At 41.4% G+C, this 20,447-nt stretch overlaps 1 protein-coding gene across 22 annotated transcripts in view; it reads left to right on the top strand.

Moving 5' to 3' along the window:
• Positions 1–20,447, top strand: part of DLG2 (discs large MAGUK scaffold protein 2) — a 1,447,004-nt gene that overhangs the window by 1,098,815 nt on the left and 327,742 nt on the right. For 18 of the 22 annotated variants that reach the window (XM_074956046.1, XM_074955852.1, XM_074955843.1 and 15 more), the window contains one exon: positions 616–771. The exons of the other annotated variants lie outside the window; for them this stretch is intronic. In XM_074956046.1, coding sequence (XP_074812147.1) covers positions 616–771 — 156 coding nt within the window. The remainder of the gene's footprint in view (positions 1–615; positions 772–20,447) is intronic. 22 annotated transcript variants of the gene reach the window in all.

The following is a 20,447-nucleotide window of genomic DNA, read 5'->3' as shown; positions in this document are numbered from 1 at the left end:
TGCTTAACAGCACATTATGATGTGTGTGTCTGTATGTGTCAAAGGTGACCTGTGTTGACACATCTTGACCATAGTTCCATCTGGAAGCTGTCACGTTCTGAAGTCCATGGGTGTGATGTTTTCAGGCAAAAATTGTGATTCATCTGTAAATTTAAGGAAAAGAAGATAAGTATATTTTGCTGAATAATAGACTTGGGCCCACATACTTTCTTCTACCATAGTGGGTATGGATGCAACACTTTACTGATGGGGGACAGAAAGTTGTGTGTGTGTGTGTTGTTTTTTATATATATAAAGAACAGATCCATTGGGAAAATACATCAGTGAGCTTCAGAAGGTAGGACGTGGCCCTTTCAGTCAGAGCCACAGAAAATGAGACAATTTTGTGGTACAAGTATATTACCTTCATCCTTCTATACAACAGTCTTGTATGCAATGACACTGTTTAATCAAGTTCTAATTTCTGACTTAACAGCACATTGTACTGACCAAAAGTTCTCCTGAAAATTTGATAGGTTTTTGTTGCATGCTTTTACATTCTGATCGTTGCATAATCTGTATGTTCTTGCACATTACTACACATCTAATTTTTTACTCTTGTCTCTGTACCACCAGGCCTCCTGAACCTGTTTACAGCACTGTGAACAAACTGTGTGATAAAGCACCTTCTCCTAGGCACTATTCCCCTGTCGAGTGTGACAAAAGCTTCCTTCTTACAGCTCCCTATCCCCACTACCACATAGGCCTGCTCCCTGACTCTGAGATCACAAGGTACTGCATGTGTTTCTACCTCACTTCCTTTACTGGATTGCATGAGCATCACTAAAGTTGTTTCGTAGTCTCCACCTCGCTGTAAAGCTCCCCCTTCTAAGGCTTGCACTTGTCTTTAACCTGGCTTCCACTTCTGCAACATCGTACTGTGGGAGATGTATGCTACCTCAAAATAATGTTGGTAGTCAAGAGCTGAGGGGGTATACAGGCAGTGTTTGTATCCCTAGGAATGATGCTTTCAGTGTTTCACGTGTTATGTATCATATGCTATAGCCTAACCTAGCGTTTTTTTACTTCAGAGCTGAAAAGTGACCAAGACTTCACCGTAAGTTGTAGGAGTTAGGGTTGATGCCATACATTTATTTCCGCTCTGCTTGTGATTTGAGAGGTAACAAAGACTAATTACCCCTCCAAGTCAAATTCTGACTCAGTATCTGAAATGTTGTATTCCCTCAGATGGCTATGTTATGACAGGAGAGTTTGCCAAACTCAAAATGTTGAAAATGAACATAATCAAAAAGTTGAATACAAATTGTGTTTAATGTTGCCTGGAACTTATGGTAGATATTTAATCAGGGAAAACGTATTCAGGCCAAAGTCCTCTTTATAAGTACTCTTCAAAACTGTATCCACGCATAACTTAGTTACTATAAGCAAACAAAGCAGTGGTTTTGGAGAAAAAAAGAGATTTAGGCTTAAATTTTCAAAAGTAACTGATGATTTCTGGATGCCTTAGTTTTTGGGCGTGCAACTTGAGACATCTTAAAGGAGCCTGATCCTCAGAAAGTGCTTGAGCATCCATCCTCTGAAAATCAAGGCCTCTTCAAGGTGTCACAAATTGGGCAGTCAAATATTGAGACACCCAAAATCACAAGTCCCTTATGTAGGCCTTAATCATTGGGTCAAAGAGATTTTTAGAAGTCTGTGTTGCAAATGTGAAATAACAGAACATGTCTAGTACTTGGCCTAAAAGTTACTAACCTTAAATCCACTTGTAACAAAGGGCAATGTTTGTCTCAAGGAGATTAAGTATGTGTTTTTTATGGTGTCTAAAGGGTGAACACGATGCTTTCAGCACAGGGTCTTTCTAACAAAGTCTCTTGTAAATCAAACCATGTGAAAGTGGAGTTTTTTTCTGAATTTAAGTGTTAATCTGGTTAGTCAATGAGTAGGGATGTTCTCCATAAAACCAATTTATAGAAAATTTTGCTACTGTGTAATAAACTATTAGTTTAGAAAGTATGTGTGCAGTACTATACGTAGTAATATGCTATAGGTATTAATACAGAATGAACTCTGGAATCCTAGGTATTCCCAGGGTCCATATTACCTTCAAATATATCCTCCCCTCCTTCAAATGTCTCTTCAATCCCTACTGTTGCTACAAGAAATCAGCCAATCAAACATGGTTTGGTTGGGTATCAGCTGGCAATAGCTGTTTTTACTTTTAACATAAAAAGGGCAAACACGCATGCATACAGTGAGATGCTTGGAATCATCAGGGAACTGCACGTCGTGCAATAGCCAGCCTATGTACCAGTCTTATCTGATCTTCATTATTCTAATACTCTCTCCCCACTTCTCATTTTTCACACTCATTTGTTGCATCCTGCCTCAGTTTAGATCGAGCTCTTCAGGCTGTCATTTCCTGTGAGTTTGTGTAGCACCTTTAGGTGCTACTGCAATACAAATACCGGAGTTATTTAGCTTGTAAGCTGTTTGGGGCAGGGACCATCTTTTTGTTCTGTGTTTGTACAGTGTCTAGCATGATGGGGGCCTGTTACTGGGGCTTTTAGGCATTATAACAATACAAAAATAAATACTAAAATGAAGAGTTGGGAATAAAGCCCGAGAGTCTTGAGTCATAGTCTGTTGCTCATGCTATTAAGGCATTACGGTGCTAATATTCCAGTAAGGTAATCCAAACTATCAGAGCGATTTATATGAAGCAAACATTATTTTAATAACCTGTGCTGGAAATAGCAAATGCAGTTTTGACCAAAAGGCATGCTTTAGAAACAGGCTGTAAAGGAAAAGACAAACACAGGGCAAAGGGAGGAGAACAGCAGATGTGTTAAAGTGGAAAGTAAACAGGTGGATTAATATCTGAAACAGTAACAGGGAAGAAATGCTAAGGATTAGGGAAACGTGAAATATGTCATAGTTCTATTAAGAAAGAAGTTAAAACAGAATAAGCAATAAACTGATAAAATGAGTGTAACAAAATATGGTAAAAGCTTATGGAAGGAAAGCGAGGGTGAGACCTCTAAATTTCTTAGTTGCACTTATCACTACAGGGCCTGATTCACAATAATCCCTTAAGTGCAGCAGAAGATAGAAGGAGGACTGTTGTGGTCCTTATACGCCCAAGTCCTTGTGTCCCTAATAAAGAACTAGAAAGTGGAACAGGACGATGGACTCCAGGGAAGCTATGACCCGGGAGAGTCTCTCCCTCAGATCTGAGTAGTTTGAGAATGAACTGCTGGATCCCACTGGACCCTGGATGACTGTAGGCAGCTGCTAATGAAAGGGCCTGAAAAGAAAAGGCAATATCTATAGGATAAGGCTACCAAGGGACATGTTCTTTATTTCTTCCTCAGGCTGAGTGAACCTGATCAAGTAGCTCCTGGAAGTAAAAGCCCCATATATTGTGGGCCACATTGTCAGCTGCTGTGAATCAGCAGAGCTCCAGGGCAGTCAAGGGAGCTATGCCAGTTTACGCTAGCTGAGAGTCTAGCCTGTACGGTCTCTTGTTTATTGTTTGTTTATTTGAATAGCTGATCCGCAGGCACTTGATGGTTTAAGGTCAGAATTTGAACACTTGGGTTTGGTATTGTTGATCTATAATCAGAGCCCTCTCTAAGAATAAGATGTTCTTTCTCTTCTCTGCCGATGCGTGGGTGGGGATTAGAACTAGTCCCACCATATTTAACCAAATTAGCTGTTTCAGCTAGTGTTTCAACAAACTCCAACGAGAACACTAACGATTACCAGGCTGAGCACTTTGCACTATCCTATCCTACATGCTGAGGTACTGAGAGCTGGTTAGTGAAATTTGTAGCTTTCTCCCCTCTTTGAACTTTGTTCAGACACAAAACCTGGCAGTTTGGGTAAGTACAGCCTGTGATTTTTCACTTAGAGCTTTCTGAAGCTTTCTTTCTGAATAGTTACTCGGAGGAAAAAAATAATCTGAAATATTCACCACCTTGACCAGGGAAAGAATAACAGCCCCTCCCAGGGCAATAGCCCCTTGGAACATCTCATAGCACTTTCACTTCGAGTGTAGCTTCCAAAATATGAACCAAGGCTCAGGTTTTCAGAAGTGCTTAGCATCCACACTAATTCTCAAAATAATTTGGCTCTCATTTAGGCACTGGAACAAATGGCCAGATTTTTAAAAGTGCTTACAGAGTTGAATGCTTTTGAAAATCTGGTCCTAAGTGTCCCAATGGGAGCTGCTGGGTGCTGAGCACTTTTTAAAATCTAGCCCTTACTTAGGTTCCTAAATGGGAGCTGTCTTGAAAATCTGACCCAAAATTATGTTTATTTCTGAAAAGATTCAACCTCCTTTGCTGTGCAATGACCATCTCCATTACTCTGAGCCCTCTCCACAAACCATCTCAGAAGGGCAGACTCTCTATGATCGAAGATTTTTAGCTCCTAGGTCTCCCCATACCTCACCTGAATTCAACATCCCACCATCACTCAAGGAAAGACTCTTCCCCACCTCTACTCAACCCCACTCTGCTCCAGAGCAAATACAGAACGACCTTCTCTCTCTGTCTGTCACTCACTCACACATTTCTCTATAGCATCAATCACCCTAGTATCTAAGCACTTTCCCTAAGGAGAATCTTCTGCTGGACTGCAGAAAATTTAATGACAGGTTTCAGAGTAACAGCCGTGTTAGTCTGGATTCGCAAAAAGAAAAGGAGTACTTGTGGCACCTTAGAGATTAACCAATTTATTTGAGCATAAGCTTTCGTGAGCTACAGCTCACTTCATTGGATGCATACTGTGAAAAGTGTAGAAGATCTTTTTATACACACAAAGCATGAAAAAATACCTCCCCCCACCCCACTCTCCTGCTGGTAATAGCTTATCTAAAGTGATCACTCTCCTGACAATGTGTATGATAATCAAGTTGGGCCATTTCCAGCACAAATCCAGGTTTTCTCTCTCTCTCTCTCTCTCTCTCTCTCTCTCACACACACACACACACACACACACACACACACACACACACACACACACACACACACACACACACACACACACACACACACACACACGATTTGTGGTGCTGGAAATGGCCCAACTTGATTATCATATACATTGTAAGGAGAGTGATCACCTTAGATAAGCTATTACCAGCAGGAGAGTGGGGTGGGGAGAGGTATTTTTTCATGCTTTGTGTGCATAAAAAGATCTTCTACACTTTCCACAGCATGCATCCGATGAAGTGAGCTGTAGCTCACAAAAGCTTATGCTCAAATAAATTGGTTAGTCTCTAAGGTGCCACAAGTACTCCTTTTCTTTTTAGAAAATTTAATGTTACAGTTACCTCATCCACATCCACAGGAGGGAACATGATGCCATCATGCGAGATTCTCCCCTGTTTGACAGCTGCTTATGAGGCCAAAAAACCCCTCTCATTGCCACTGTAGATAAAAAGTGATGTGGTGTTGGCCTGGGCCTCAGCTGACTATTTTGTCAAGGTTCATCTACAGAATGGGTGAGGAGAGCTTGTAGGTCAGTACCCATCATTTATCTTAAACTCCATTATGTAGCCTTTTGCTGTATCATGATGTGTCCCAGCTTTTGAGAAGTTATAAGGGTTTGCAGTCTTTTGGCCATGTTCTCTTGTTTTAGGATACAAGTAACTCTTATTGTGCCCAGTCCTCAGCTGGTGTACACTGGTATAGTTCCACTGATGTTTTTTAAATTCTCATGATTTTTTAATCCAGCCTTCTGATTTTGTGGGCCTTCTTTGCGATGTCCGTCTGTTTGGAGTTGGCAATATTTGGACTGGTACTGGGAAGTTTCACCCTAAAAACCGACAAACAGTAAACTGTATGAAAACTGATCTTCTGCAGAAGAATATAGAACTGGCTTCAAGGAATCTTAGTGATTCATACACTGGGCTCCATCCGACAAGGGCTGAGTGCCCAAAACTCTTACTAAAACATCGAGGCGTCTTGTGGCACCTTAAAGACTAACAAATTTATTAAAGCATCAGCTTTCATGGGCTATGACCCATCTGAAGAAGTGGGTCATAGCCCACAAAAGCTTATGCTCTAATAAATTTGTTAGTCGTTAAGGTGCCACAAGACTCCTCATTGTTTTTGCTGAAACAGACTAACATGGGTACCCCTCTGAAACACAACTCTTACTGAAGCCCATAGGAGTTCAGCCCTTCACAGGACCAGGACCTAGAGGTTTAAAATGCTAAGCACTAGCAGTCCTGTGGCTTTTATCCCCTTCCCACTTGTCAGTTATTCGTGCTGCTTTTTTCTTCCAGCAGGTTGCTGAAGACAAGCTCATTGTTAAAATGATACATATAACTATACTTCCTTTGTGTTTAGTGTGCATTCCAAAAGAACTCTTTTGATCTTATTGAAGTCCACATAGCAAAGCAGCTTCTGTCCCCTTTTCTCATTACCAGTTGTTTAATATGATAATTAAATCTGAAAGAACACATCTAACCACATCCCAAGCTATTTGAAATGCCTGACAACCTGCAGACAGGACTTACCAAAGCACAACTTTACCTTTCTTGAATTTAAAGCTGATTTAAGCATTTTATTCTTGTTTAAATCATACTTATTTATTCTTTTTTATAGTTAACTTGTAAATAAGGATAACAGATTTGGGAATAATCTGTTTGGATTTGGTGCCTCAAGGTGTAATTAATTTAAATTTATAAGACAGAAACACTTCACAAAGGAGGAAAGTTTGAAGTTTTCATCACCTTTATATCATGGGATACATTTCTGGACTAACCTGCATCTTGGATAATGCAAGTGGAGCCAGCAATATTGTGGTTTATTTTTACCACCTAATTTGGCCCACAGTATCATTTAAAAAATTTTCAGTATGAAAGATTAAAGCACTCCAGTCCCTTTTTACTTTTGTTTAAAAGGGAAATAAGTACTCTTCAGGTTTGAATCAGTGAAATTTTACGCTACTCATGTTAAATAAACAACCAGTCCTAATATCAGATGACTAAGGAAAATGACTTGTTTAAAATAACTCCCAATAAAATACTTTGTTAAAGGCCAGGGGTGAAATTTTCAAAAGCGCCTATGTGACTTAGACTCCTAAGTCCCATTTTTAAATTTGATTTTGGGGCAGATTTTTAAAGATATATTTAACCTAAAAATTTTTATAGATGCCTAGTGGGATTTTGAAAATCACACTATATGACTTCTGCCCCTGTAGGTGCCTTTTAAAATGCCTTTTAAAAATCTGGCCCATAGTCCCTTAAGAGAAAAAGTCTCATTGACTTTCAGATTTACAAAGATATTTAGGTGCCTAAAGATGCAGATTTATATAGGGTGGGTTTTACCAAAATGCCTAAGGTTGGGCAGCTACATCCCACTGAAGTCTGCTTTGGTGTTTGTGAAAATCCCACTAGGTGTCTATCTGCATCTTTAGATGCCTAAATACCTTTGTAAATCTGGCCTGTAGGTACTTCTGAAAAACTTAGAATCCTAAGTATGTCGGGGCTATTGACAGTGTTACTCAGGATCCTTTATTCCTGCATTCCTTTATTCTTTGAGTTAACTTTCATTAATATTTATGCAAAATATAAAATCTTACCTGGAATAGAATTTTCTTTTCCTTTCATTTATTTTTAACTTTAATTTATGACTTGTTTTTTAAGTAAATATTCCAATTATACTACCAGCAGTAGTTAATCAGAAAGAAATGGCACTGCTTCCTAGCCTCATGCGTCCATAATATTTTGTATAAATGATTAATTTGCTTATATAATAAGCATATTCATCATACACATTCCAATAGATATACTTACCATTCTTCTTTTTGTTGTCAAAGATCTTCTGATTTTGAGTGGATTAATTGAAACTCTTAGGAAGAGAGACCTTTTCAGAACTGCAGAGGAATCTTTGAACCTCCACATTTCAAGTGTTTCGAGTGATTAAGTATACAGTAGTAAAGTATCCCTTTGTCCTTCTGGTCAAGAAGAAAGATCAGGGGGTAGGACTCCAGGGTTTTGTTCCCAGCTCTGCTATTGACTTGTTATGTTTCTTTGAACAAGTCACTTAAACTGCTTTTGCCCGCCTTTATCCCTCAGTAAAATAATTCTCTCTTACCCAATGATGTTCTGAGAGTTAACTAATATATTTAAAATAGGGTGATAACTATTTTAAGAACTGAGAAATGATTTCACCTTAGTTCCTTCTTTCATGTTGGTGTTGTATCACAGCCATTTTGTACGAATTAATGGCTCGATTTTCAGAGGTGCTTAGCATGTGGCAGACCCACTTATGTTCAGCACCTATGTAAATTAGATGATCTATCCTTAGCTCATAAAATGGAGAGGAAAACTAAGAAGGCTTAATATGTTTTATGCAAAGCTTGCTATTGCAGCTGTATACTTAAAGGAAAACAAACGTTCATTAGTTCTCATTAGGAAAGCATCTGTGAATTACTCTGGTTTTGAAATAAGCCTGTTATGGTTACAGATTATATAACACACAAAATGGTCAGTTTCTAGCATCTTTCTCTGAACCATTACTGCTTTCTTACATATTTCGTCTCCTCCTGATCTGTGAAAGTTTCACCTTCTAATGTTTCCCTAAAACCATTTTAGCAGAGAAAATGATTGACTAGGTTTTCTGCTTTGTCTCAGAGATGGATCTAAACCAGATCCAAACACCTCCCAACTTCATTTCAAAACCAAATTTTCTACCATGGGTGCACATACAAAATATGACAAATGACTTGCTAGGGAGCTGTATGGCTCCCAGCAATGTTACAATAATGACAGTGGAGCCATTCACTCATTCAAATCTCGCCCAGGGTTGGTGCCAGTGAATGAAAGTCACAACTGGACAGCTGTTTGATGACCAGTGTGAGACATTAATGTATTGGTCTCAGTCTAGTTCCTGGTGGACATGTTTCCACGTCATAAAATTACCACCATATCTATAATTGATAAGCTTTGTCGATGTCTCAGCAGAGAGACCAAGGATTGAACAGATTTGGAAAATGAGCTACTCTTTCACCCCTAGAAAGAGGTCAGAAGTGAGGTGTATTACTTTGGACAGGATAAAGAAGATTGCACTGTGGCTACTTCTGGTGTATCTATTCTGAGAATAAATAGTTTCCAGGGCTGTAAATTCCCATGCTTTTCTTATGAGCATTTGTCTGACCACAGTAGAAACTGCCTTCAAAGAGAAGGAGCAATGCCTAGTGGTTACAGCAGCAGACTGGCGATCAGGAGCCTATGTCACAGACTTGTTTGACTTTGAGCAAGTTAATTACACTCTCTCATTCATTTCCCCCATTTGTGAAATATACAGTATACATATGCATGCATGCACTGACAGCCACACACAGAGTTAGGAGAATAGGTGCACATATCTATGATTTTTCTGCACTACGCAAAAATGAGTGAACAGTGAGTGAAGTTATAATGATGATTATGTCTTGTGATCATTACTATGAACTGGAGTTATAGGAACGCACGTTGAAAGCGGAATAGCCCTCAACTGAGCTTATGTAATTTGCAATGTTGTAGAATAATAATAATAATAATTAATAATGAGCCTGACTCAGTCCTGGATTGGTCTAGTTTACACCACTGTAAGTCATTGGTTTCAGTGGAAATATGTCCACATAAAACTGGTGTAATGCATGGCTGAATCAGGCCTCAGAATTATACAGCTGCTAAGTAGTAGTATTTACTGTTCAGCTGTATACTTATACACTACAGCTATATTACTTTCTGCAGTGATTTTGCTGACTTTACAAGTTGAGCAAGGCCTGGTCTTGGATGGATGATGTCCCCAAAATATATAGATGCTATAGAAAGTAGTGTTAGTGAATCAGTTGGTGAAACTCTTTCCTCTGAGTCAGTATTGAACCAACACCCCAGTGTGCTGTTAGGAGGGGACTGTGTTGCAGGAGATGGAAAGTTTAAATTAGGTCTTTGCTGCTTGTGGTTAGTGATTACACAGCACTATTTTGCAAAAGCGGAGTCATTAGCTCTCCTGTCCTAATCAAATTGCAGTTGAAACCATAGAATCATAGAAGTGCGAGATGGAAAAGACCTACAAGATCATCCCGTCCATCTCCCTGCTGATTCGAGGTTCTCTCCCCTACTGTGCATTGTCCTCAGATTTTCTTGCTTTTCCGGGCCACTAGTTTGTCAGTCTATCTACTAATACAACATCCACCCTCTTCTGTAGGCACCTTTACAGTGCTGTGAAAATGAGTAATAATTAATCATAATAAAAACAGAAATTGATTAATTGCATTCTGCCAAAGATTGGAAGTGGTAGGAACAGATTCTTCTGCTATTTCTGAGTTTTTAAAAGGACGTACAACTGTCTTTGTGAACAATTGTAACCAAAGGCCTGTAGTCTTGTATATTACCATTTCAGTATTTATTTATCAGTATTGGTCCCATTTCCTACCCTGATAAAGCATTTTCCCCGTTGTGGAATATTTACTTTTTAGGACTCTCTGTTTTCAGAGATTTCATTGTAATAATCAGCAAATCATAAAAGATTCAGGTTAGATAAGCTCTTGGAAGTTTGGATGTTTATCTGAACAACCCAGAACCCTTGAACTGGGCTACAAGTCTCATAAGAACTGGCTTTTTGTTATATTTTGATACTTCCAGTTATGAAAATTGGGAGAAATAATTGTCATCTAAATTTTTTCTAATATCAAAAATTATTTTTGTGTTTTATCTACTTTGCATTATTATTATTATTATATGCAAACTAGTTCTCTTTTTCCTACATTAAAGTGTGCTTGTAAAGTTTAGTGACATTTTTGAGACATGAAACGGAATTTGAACAAATACAGCTCACGTAGGCTTGCCTGGACTTTTAATTCTGTGTGGGAAGAGGTGGACTGTTGGGTGGTGGGGTTTTTTTAATTCATTTCCTTTTTATATTGCTATTGTTTGTAGCATTTAACAGCCAAATGAAATACATGGGGTAGCATTTTCAAAAATGCCTAAGTGATTTAGAGACTAAGCACCACTAGCTTTCAATGGGACTTAGGCTTCTAAATCACTTACAGACTATGGACAGCAAAATCTCCTTTCTCTAAAGAATTTACAGTCTAAGATCCTGATCCTGCTTGAAATGCACTCATGGATAAACTTCAAGTATTGAGGCTTGGGTATAATTAAAATGTAACCCGATTGACAAAGATGACAAGCATTAGGGAGAAGGGAGGTCCTGGGTAACAACTGTGAGATCATGTAGTTGCTCTTATTGGAACAGTGCACACATCATGGAGGCTCTGAGAATATTTTTTTAGCTATTCATGAAATTGAAGACTGACCTCGGTTTCAGTTGTAGACTTCACAGGAGAAGTGTGTGCTGAAGAGAGAGTGGAGACATGATGGACCAGGTCAAAAAGGGGTTCTAGATCCTGGGGGAAGGAAATCAGTGACACATGTTAAACTTGCTATTGGATATTAAGCTCTGTTTTCTCAGCTGTAATGTAGAATGGTGCTTGGTTCATGTTGGGATGGCACAGTGAAAAAACACCTGCCATAAAAGACCTCAGGTAAAATTTTCAAAGGCAACTAAGTGACTTGGGAGCCTAAGTTCCATTGACTTACAATGAGACATAGGTTCATAAGTGCCTAACTCACTTTTGTGTAAATTTTTAAATTCTCTACAGCTCTCACCAGCCCATAATTTAGCTCTAATTAAAAACGTCTTATTTTCGGTTTATTTTTCTCTGCTTTTTCTCAGCAGCATGAGTGGTGTGAGAAATGGCAGCTCTGTCCCCCAAGAAGAATATTTTAAAGTAATTATTGCACTTCTCAGGTGATTGAAGTTACTAAGTGTTTGCAGTTACTAGGTGTTTGCCCACCTAAGGTATACAGTAATTACCTCGAAATGCAGAGCCTCTTGTTTCTTACTGCAGGTTTAACTTTTAATGATGTAGCCCACTGTGGAAACTGAAGGTGAACTGAACTTTTGCAAATACATTTTGAAAACCTGTTTAAGATTCCATCTCAATAACAGAGTACACGTGAGGAGAGTAAGGATGATCTTTTTATTAAAGTGTGGAGCTGGGATTCTGATTACCTACTTTCAGTTCTGAATTAGCTACATATTCCATGTGTCACGTAAGTACAGATGTTTTTAAATGTATTTAGGTGTTGCTCCACTCAGCATTGGGAGGCCTAAGTGATTTAGCAGCCTACGGGCTTGTCTACACAGGGGCACTGTGACAGGGTTCAACGCACCGCTGTGGAGCTTCCTGCTGGCTGTCCCGGGGATTAACTCTGCTAACCAGTGCACCTTCTTCTGGTGGTGTCTTGCTGCCGTCACTTGTGCTCCAGGACCCACATCACCCCCAGGACACCCTCTGGGTGTGCCACATTCTGTGCTCCCCCCTTCCGGGGGAACTGCAGTCTGCTGTCCAGCCACTTCCTTCAGCGGAGCTGGAGCCAATTGTATGACCACTTCCACAGTAGCTGGGGTGGGGGACCGAGGACCTGGGCCCACCCACTACTCCAGGTACCAGCCAGGGGACCCTATAGATGGCTGCCACTTGCTGCGTCCCTTCCAACTTCTCAGTCTACTTCCCTGGGCCACTTCCCCACGTCTCTGCCCTTATCTCAGGGCCTCAGTGTGTAGGCCCTAGCAGCCAGCCAGAAGCTCGCTCTCACTCCCCTGATCCTGCCCAGCACTGCTCTGTCCCAGGTGCTATCTCTCCTTCTCCTGCAAAGCAGCCAGTCCTCCGTTCTTGAACACCAGGGAGCAACTGAAGCAGCTCTGCCCTGCAGCCCTTTTTATATGGGTCTGCCAAGCCTTTATTGGCTGCTCCTCGCAGCCCTTCTCCTATTGGCTGCTTTTTGCACAGCCTTCCTAGGGCTCCATTAACCCTTTATAGGCCAGTGTGGGGTGGACGCCCCATCACAGACACTCAGAAAAATTAATCTGAATTAACTAAAATTGTGAATTCAAAGTGGAATTTTCTTGCAAGCAGTGTCTGTTGGTCCGTGCATATGCCCCATAACTCTCCACATGTGCTGAACCATCGACATAAAGGGCAGTGCAGACTGACGCCTCCCCAATTCCTTCTTACTGCCACATGGTATGAGTCAGAATCTTCAGTGTCCTCAGCTCCTTTTTTACTGCATCGTTGCTGTAAATATCTTTGAAATAGTTTTGGTGTAGTATTGTTGTAGCATAGTGTTCTAAGATTGTTGTTTTGCCCTTTCCCCCCCATCCTGGTGTATTCCCTCATCCCCCAGAAAGGCTGGGATTATGCCCGGGGTTCCAAGATTCAAAAACTGTTTGCTGCTTTTCTGTGAGCAGTGAACATCAATGCTGCCTCTACTGCCCAGATGAGGCTCACATCTCAGTCAAGTGCAGCATCTGCTACTCCTTTCCCCCCAGAACTCATGATGGTTGGGAACTGAGACTTAAGAAACGCCTGATAGAGAAGGCCAATGATCCCAGTCAGATCTGGGCCGGGGACTGCCCCCCTATATATCAGCTGCATCAAGCAAGCAAGCAGTTGCCCTCCAAACACGAGCTCAGGAACAGAGGCTAAGATTGCTAAGCCTAAAGAGAAGGCTTCCCATGAGATTAAGGGACAGTCTCTTAGGCACATGATTTTAACAGTTATACCAAGATTTTAGATTTTAAGGGCAAACTCCCAGAAGAGGATAGAGCCACTTCCAGGCCATCATTGACAAGGGCAGATTGGTGGCCAGAATTTCCTTCCTGACCATGGTGGATGCTGCACACTCAGGAGTCCAGAGGAATGTCTACAGCCATTGTTATGAGGCGAAACTCTTGTTACAATCCTCAGGTTTCCCTAATGAGTTGCAGAGTACTAGCCAGGATTGGGCCTTTGATATGATCAGTCTGATCCACGAGACGACAGAAAAATCTCTACACTCCCTCAAAGGTTTGAGGACAACTCTTTGCTCTCTGGACATCTTTCCCCCCCGCCTCCAAGACAAAACATCACAAACAGAGGTAGCGAGTGAGACCATCTCCTCAGCCCTTTTATTATCAACATAATCAGTAATGATCACGTGAAAGACAGAGGATTTATAGGTCCAGGAACACAGCCCTGGCAACATCCACTACCACATCTCAGTCTAACCTTCAGCCAAAGACTTTCTTTTTGGAGGCTGCCTTACTCAACTTGCCTGCAACTGAAGGGCCCTAACTAGCAACAAATGGATACTGGAAGTTATTCACGGAAGCTATCTGGTCAAGTTTCTCGCAACTCCTACCCATAATCCCCCTTCCCAGTTTCTTTTCAGAGACCAGTTTCACAAGGAGATTCTTCAGGAAAGTGGACTCCCTTCTCCTCCAGCGAGCCATAGAAAGGGTTCCACCTCAGGATCAAAGGGAGACTTCTTGATCCACGGAAAGGGGAGGGAGGCCAATTCTCGATTTATGTTGACTAAACATATTCATCCAAAAGCTAAAATTCCAAATAATCTCTTCGGCATCAATAATTTCCTCCCTAGAAGAGGGCATATGGGTCGCAGCTCTCAACATGAAAAATGCATACTTTCATGTAGACACCTCCCACAGGTGGTTCCGCGGGTTCCTCTTTGGTTAAGACCAGTGATACTCAGACTTCAGTAGATCAGGAGCCAAATTAGCAATCAACATTACCCAAAAGAGCTACAGTAGTGTGAATTCATTGTTTCATTTTACTATAGTACTACATATTCGTATTAAAACACTATGACATGGGAAATATTTAGTTTCATTCTACAGTTGGTTAATAACATAGTGAAAGCATCCTGATTGTGCCAGTTTTTAAAAAAGTTGGCAACCCATTTATTGGGCCATAATCTACCTAGGTTTTTCCAATCCAGGGTTTGGCAATGAAATACCAATATGCTCTGCACAACAGGGTTGGTATGGTGATATTTTGCATTCTCTGCTATGCAGTATTCCAAATGTATTGTTTCTTGCAATATGATGTCATAAATTCAAGTCTACAGCAGCACTTTGGGGCTGGGTTCCTCACATGATCTAGCGAGTAAATCTGTTTGCTCTTGGCCTACAATCTAAGCAGCATGAAATACTGTCAGATAATAAACCTACGAACATATTACTGCTATACAGAAACTTAGCTCTTAATAATCAGCAGTAGAGAAAAACAGACCTTTTCATAAGGCTTAGCATAGAATGTTTTAAAGATACCTGTATAAAACCTGCCACGGTTTTTCTGATTGAAAGTAAACCATTTCTCTGAAGTCACTCTTTGATGTTTTAACTGACCAAGTGTACTATTTCTGCATTGCAACAGTTGCTGGGTATCTTTTCAAGAGACAGAAACTGATGGGTTAAAAAACTATGAAAAAATACAGCTAAATTGGTATCAACCAATAGAACTGCAGCCATTATACAATTAAACAGATATGCCAAGTGTTCCTAAACAGTCACCCATTAATGTGGTGAATAGTACAGATTAGTGTCATTTTCTTTCCAAGTTAGGTGCTTTAATGACCTAAGTACTATGGTTTCTGAGTGATTCATGGCATTTTGGGATGTATAAGTAGGGGCATTATCAGCAGATCGAGGGACATTGGTTCCCCTCTATTCGACATTGGTGAGGCCTCATCTGGAGTACTGTGTCCAGTTTTGGGCCCCACACTACAAGAAGGATGTGGAAAAATTGGAAAACATTCAGCGGAGGGCAACAAAAATGATTAGGGGATGGGAACACATGACTTATGAGGAGAGGCTGAGGGAACTGGGATTGTTTAGTCTACGGAAGAGAAGAAGGAGGGGGGATTTGATAGCTGCTTTCAACTACCTGAAAGGGGGTTCCAAAGAGGATGGATCTAGACTGTTCTCAGTGGTAGCAGATGACAGAACGAGGAGTAATGGTCTCAAGTTGCAGTGGGGGAGGTTTAGGTTGGATATTAGGAAAAACTTTTTCACTAGGAGGGTGGTGAAACACTGGAATGCGTTACCTAGGGAGGTGGTGGAATCTCCTTCCTTAGAAGTTTTTAAGGTCGGGCTTGACAAAGCCCTGGCTGGGATGGTTTAGTTGGGGATTGGTCCTGCTTTGAGCAGGGGGTTGAACTAGATGACCTCCTGAGGTCCCTTCCAACCCTGATATTCTGTGATCCTATGATTCTATGATTCATACTCTCTTAATGTATTTATTAGGGCTGTCAAGCGATTTAAAAAAATTAATCGCAATTAATTGAAGTTTTAATTGCACTGTTAAACAGTGCTATTAAACTCCTTTTACTGAGCTTGGTGGGTTCCCTTCAGCTGAGTGAGCTCTTGTTTGCAAGGGAGGGTGAATTTTACCTTAGGGACTCCGCATGTGGTGGGGAGGAGAGGCTGGTGCAAAGCGGCTGAGCTCGCCAGGCCCCTGTTCTCTATGGGCTACCCCCTGGAGCAAGGGGCCAGCTGGAAGGCATTGGGGTATGGAGCCAAAGAGGGTGGGGGCAGTCCCCAGAGCGAGTGGCTGGCCAGGGGCAATGGGGCATGCTGGGGGGGGGGGGGTGCTGTCAGTCCTGGGAGCAAGTGGCTGGCTGGAGGCAATGTGGCATGGCACAGGGGGGTTGGTCCCGGGAACAAGTGGCTGGCTGGGAACAATGGGGTGTGGCAAAGGGAGGAAGGGCTGTCGGTCCTTGGAATGGGTGGCTGGCGGGAGGCAGAGGGGCATGGCACAGGGCAGGGGGTTGGTCCCGGGAGCCAGTGGCCAGCTGGGAACAATGTGGTATGGCACGGGGAGGAGGGGAGAGAAAGGATATTGGTTCTGGGAGCAAGTGGCCAGCCAGGGGCAATGGGGCATGGTGTGGAGGGGTCAGGATCCCTACCTCTCTGCCGGAGCCGGGATGAGAACCTCTTCTTGTCTCTTCCAGCCCTCCAGTGGCGGCTTGTGTTACTGCGCCTGACCGGACACTGTCAGGTCCCTTGGCAGGTGATGCCTGCCTCTCCATTGCAATTAACATGTTAATTGTGGTTTCAGTTAATTGCAGGCATTAATTGCGATTAGTTGACAGCCCTTGTATTCATCTTCACACCATGTCTGTGAAGTAGGGAATTGCTAGTATCCACATTTTTACAGTTGGAGAACTCCGATACATAGAGATTAAGTGACTTGTCCAGGGTCAAACAAAAAAGTCGGTGGTGGAGCTGGTAAGTTTCAAACTTGCTTATTAAAAAGAGCTACAAATAAAACACAGTTTAAGAAGAAGTCTTCCAAACTCACATTGCAGCACAGCCTGTGCACGAGAAGAAACCTAGACTTCCGTTACACTGTCTGCATCTTGAAGCAAAAAAAAAAAAAAAAAATCAAGACGATGTCATTGGACCGTAGAATAATTTCCAGAGGGAAGCAGCAGAAGCCTCATTATTTATTTTGAGTCTGGATAAAGAGCTAAAACACAAGAATTTAGCAAGATTAAAATCGGAACGGTCCTTTATATGGATAACCAGAACATCCAGAACCGTTATAATTAGTGCTAAGAAAACATTTGGAAGGGCTATGAAGCCTCGTGCTTCAGAACTTAATCGAATCGCTAACTGTAAGAGATCAGGATAAGACCCTAATGTCGGAGGCAGATTATCGCACATCTGTGTACTGCAGAAAATTAAAACTAGATTAGATGCCTCCGATATCTGCAATGTCTCAAAACCTGTTGTTTGGCCATGAGGAAATAGGCAATCAAACTGTACCACTTAACTTGGTACAGGAATCAGCATTTTATACCCAGAAGAAGCAATTGATGACTGACTTGTCCTTTGGGTTTCTTGTCTCTCCATTTACCCAGACTTGTTCTGTTTGCAGGCCTCTATTGCTTGAGAATAAGGTTATTTAAACACAATGTTATTGTAATAGTGGATTTTCATAAATAGCAGGGACAAACAAATTGGATACCAACTGGAATTATAACACAAACCTGTTGTCAGAATATTTCCTGCCAGTCTCGCAGGTGCACGATTTGGAAACTTGGATGAGCATCCAAACTGTTGGGCACATCTTTACAGCTGCCATCAGTTTTTGCATCACAAACGATTCATAAATGTATTATCTATGAAGTGTTCGGTATTAGTTGATTGGAGAGCACTCACAGATTTGCTGTGGAACTGCTTCATCCACAAAAATAAAATGTGCAAAATTGACGCAGGAGGCTATAATGATAGTCTAGGAAGTGTTAACACAGTAGTCCCATCTTCAAATAGATCTCTTTTGCGTGACTCTTCCCTTTGGGGCTGCTTCATGAGAATTGAAATCTGTTAATGGCCCTTGTTGAGAAGAGGATATTTTCTTGGTATAAATTCAGCTGTGATTATATTTGTTGATAGCTCCTCATTCGAGGTGCAACAAGCACACGGGGAACAGAACCAAAGTGCAAAGATTCATGAAGAGATGAGTGCATTTTCAGCTGCAGGTAGCGAGGGGAGGTTTGATCCTAATAAAGGTAAAGCACTTTGCCCAAAAGAGAGGAGACCAGAAGCCTGACTCATCACATTAAATCAAATGTATTTAAAGAAATAAATAAAATAAAAATCTTCCAGGAAGATGTATCCCTGAGAGGATCCCAATTATAAGATATGGTTGACAAGCTGGAAGAAAAGTCTGAAAAGTTCTGATGAATGAAAACTCAGACTCCTTTTGCTGTGTTCCCAGGGTTTATCCTATTAAATGGACTAACAGCATTATATTGATTCCCAGGAGTGTTACAAATTAGCTGTTCATCACCTCACTCACGCATTTGTAGCACCACTGATTCTAAAAAACTTTTAAACCCAGCTTCTCTCCCTCCCTCCGTCCATAACTCTAATACAGTTTTACTCAGTAGATTTATCCCATTGGGTTTATAACTAAACTGTTCACTTTAATGACCAGCAAAGACTCCAATAAAATGCTTTCTCTTCAAAAATTGAATGTAATGAGTTTCTTTAAATGAGTTCTGTCTCGGCCTAATCTTGTGTAGGGACATAAGGATTTCCATAATGCAACACATAATGATCTATCTAGTCTAGTATTCTTCCTAGTATGGTATCTAGAGGAAAGGAAAATAAATAGCTAATGTAACTGGAGGGTACTGCAATGCTGTACCACAGGAATGTATTTATTCCTGCCCCCACGTAGTAAGCCTCTTACACCCAGAAACATGAAGATTAACAACCATTGTAAATGCTGTCCTACCTGCTTTAACTGTATCCTCCATTTCAGAGACTTATCCTGCAAAACATTGAATGTGTCTTATGAATGTGTGCTGAGTGCCCACCATTTCCACTGAAGACAAAAGGTGCATAAGTGTTTACTACCACCTACAAGAGATTAGAAACAGCACATCCTAAGATACTGCATTCATTTGCCATTCACCTTGCACTTTGACAGTATGTTCATTGGTACCTCTTATCTATTTTCCGATTAACATTATTCAGCTCATTTGTGTGGTTTTATTATGTGTGGTGTGTGTTATTTCTGGTTTGTTTTTGCCTGCTTGTATTACTCAAGGATGTAAGTTGAGAAATTCCATGTTTATCCTTCTTATTACCTACCTCCCCCACATACATCCCCAGTGGGCCCATTCTTATTTCCATTGACATCAATGGCAGCAAGAAAGTTCCTTTCCATTTCACCTTTCTTATATATGTATTGTGACAAAGTTCCTCCTCTACCTTGGTGGGTCTTGAGTTTATTGGTGGATTTGCTCGCCTTGGAGCTTCACAGCAGCCCTCAGCTTGGCCTTTTTTCTGAACTCACAGTCCAGGTCGACTCCTCCTGTGTCTGACCAGGAGTTTGGAGGATTTGGGGGGAACCCGGGCCTGCCCTCTACTCCGGGTTCCAGCCCAGGGCCCTGTGGAATGCAGCTGTCTAGAGTGCCTCCTGGAACAGCTGTGCGACAGCTACAACTCCCTGGGCTACTTCCCCATGGCCTCCTCCTAACACCTTCTTTATCCTCACCATAGGACCTTCCTCCTGGTGTCTGATAATGCTTGTACACCTCAGTCCTCCAACAGTCCATGTTCTCACTCTCAGCTCCTAGTGCCTCTTGCTCCCAGCTCCTCACACACACACCACAAACTGAAGTGAGCTCCTTTTTAAAACCCGGGTGCCCTGATTAGCCTTCCTTAATTGATTCTAACAGCTTCTTGATTGGCTGCCGGTGTTCTAATCTAATTAATTGTCTCCAGAAGGTTCCTGATTGTTCTGGAACCTTCCCTGTTACCTTACCCAGGGAAAAGGGACCTACTTAGCCTGGGGCTAATATATCTGCCTTCTATTACTCTCCTGTAGCCATCTGGCCCAACCCAGTCACAGTATGCATGGCCCTCACCCTCCTGAGGGGTGCATCTGTCCCGAGTCCTTTTGGAGAAAAGGACAAGCATTCAATACACACCCAAAAATGTCATGCCTAAAGACAATATACACACAAATAAGCCAGATAATGTCAATCAGAAGGTACCACACAAGTGTCAGTGAACATAGTATTA

Source organism: Natator depressus, chromosome 1 (genome assembly GCF_965152275.1).
Source record: "Natator depressus isolate rNatDep1 chromosome 1, rNatDep2.hap1, whole genome shotgun sequence".
In the NCBI taxonomy this organism is placed as follows: domain Eukaryota; kingdom Metazoa; phylum Chordata; order Testudines; family Cheloniidae; genus Natator; species Natator depressus.
Note: the sequence above shows the minus strand (reverse complement) of the source record. Positions and strands in the feature narration are given on the sequence as shown.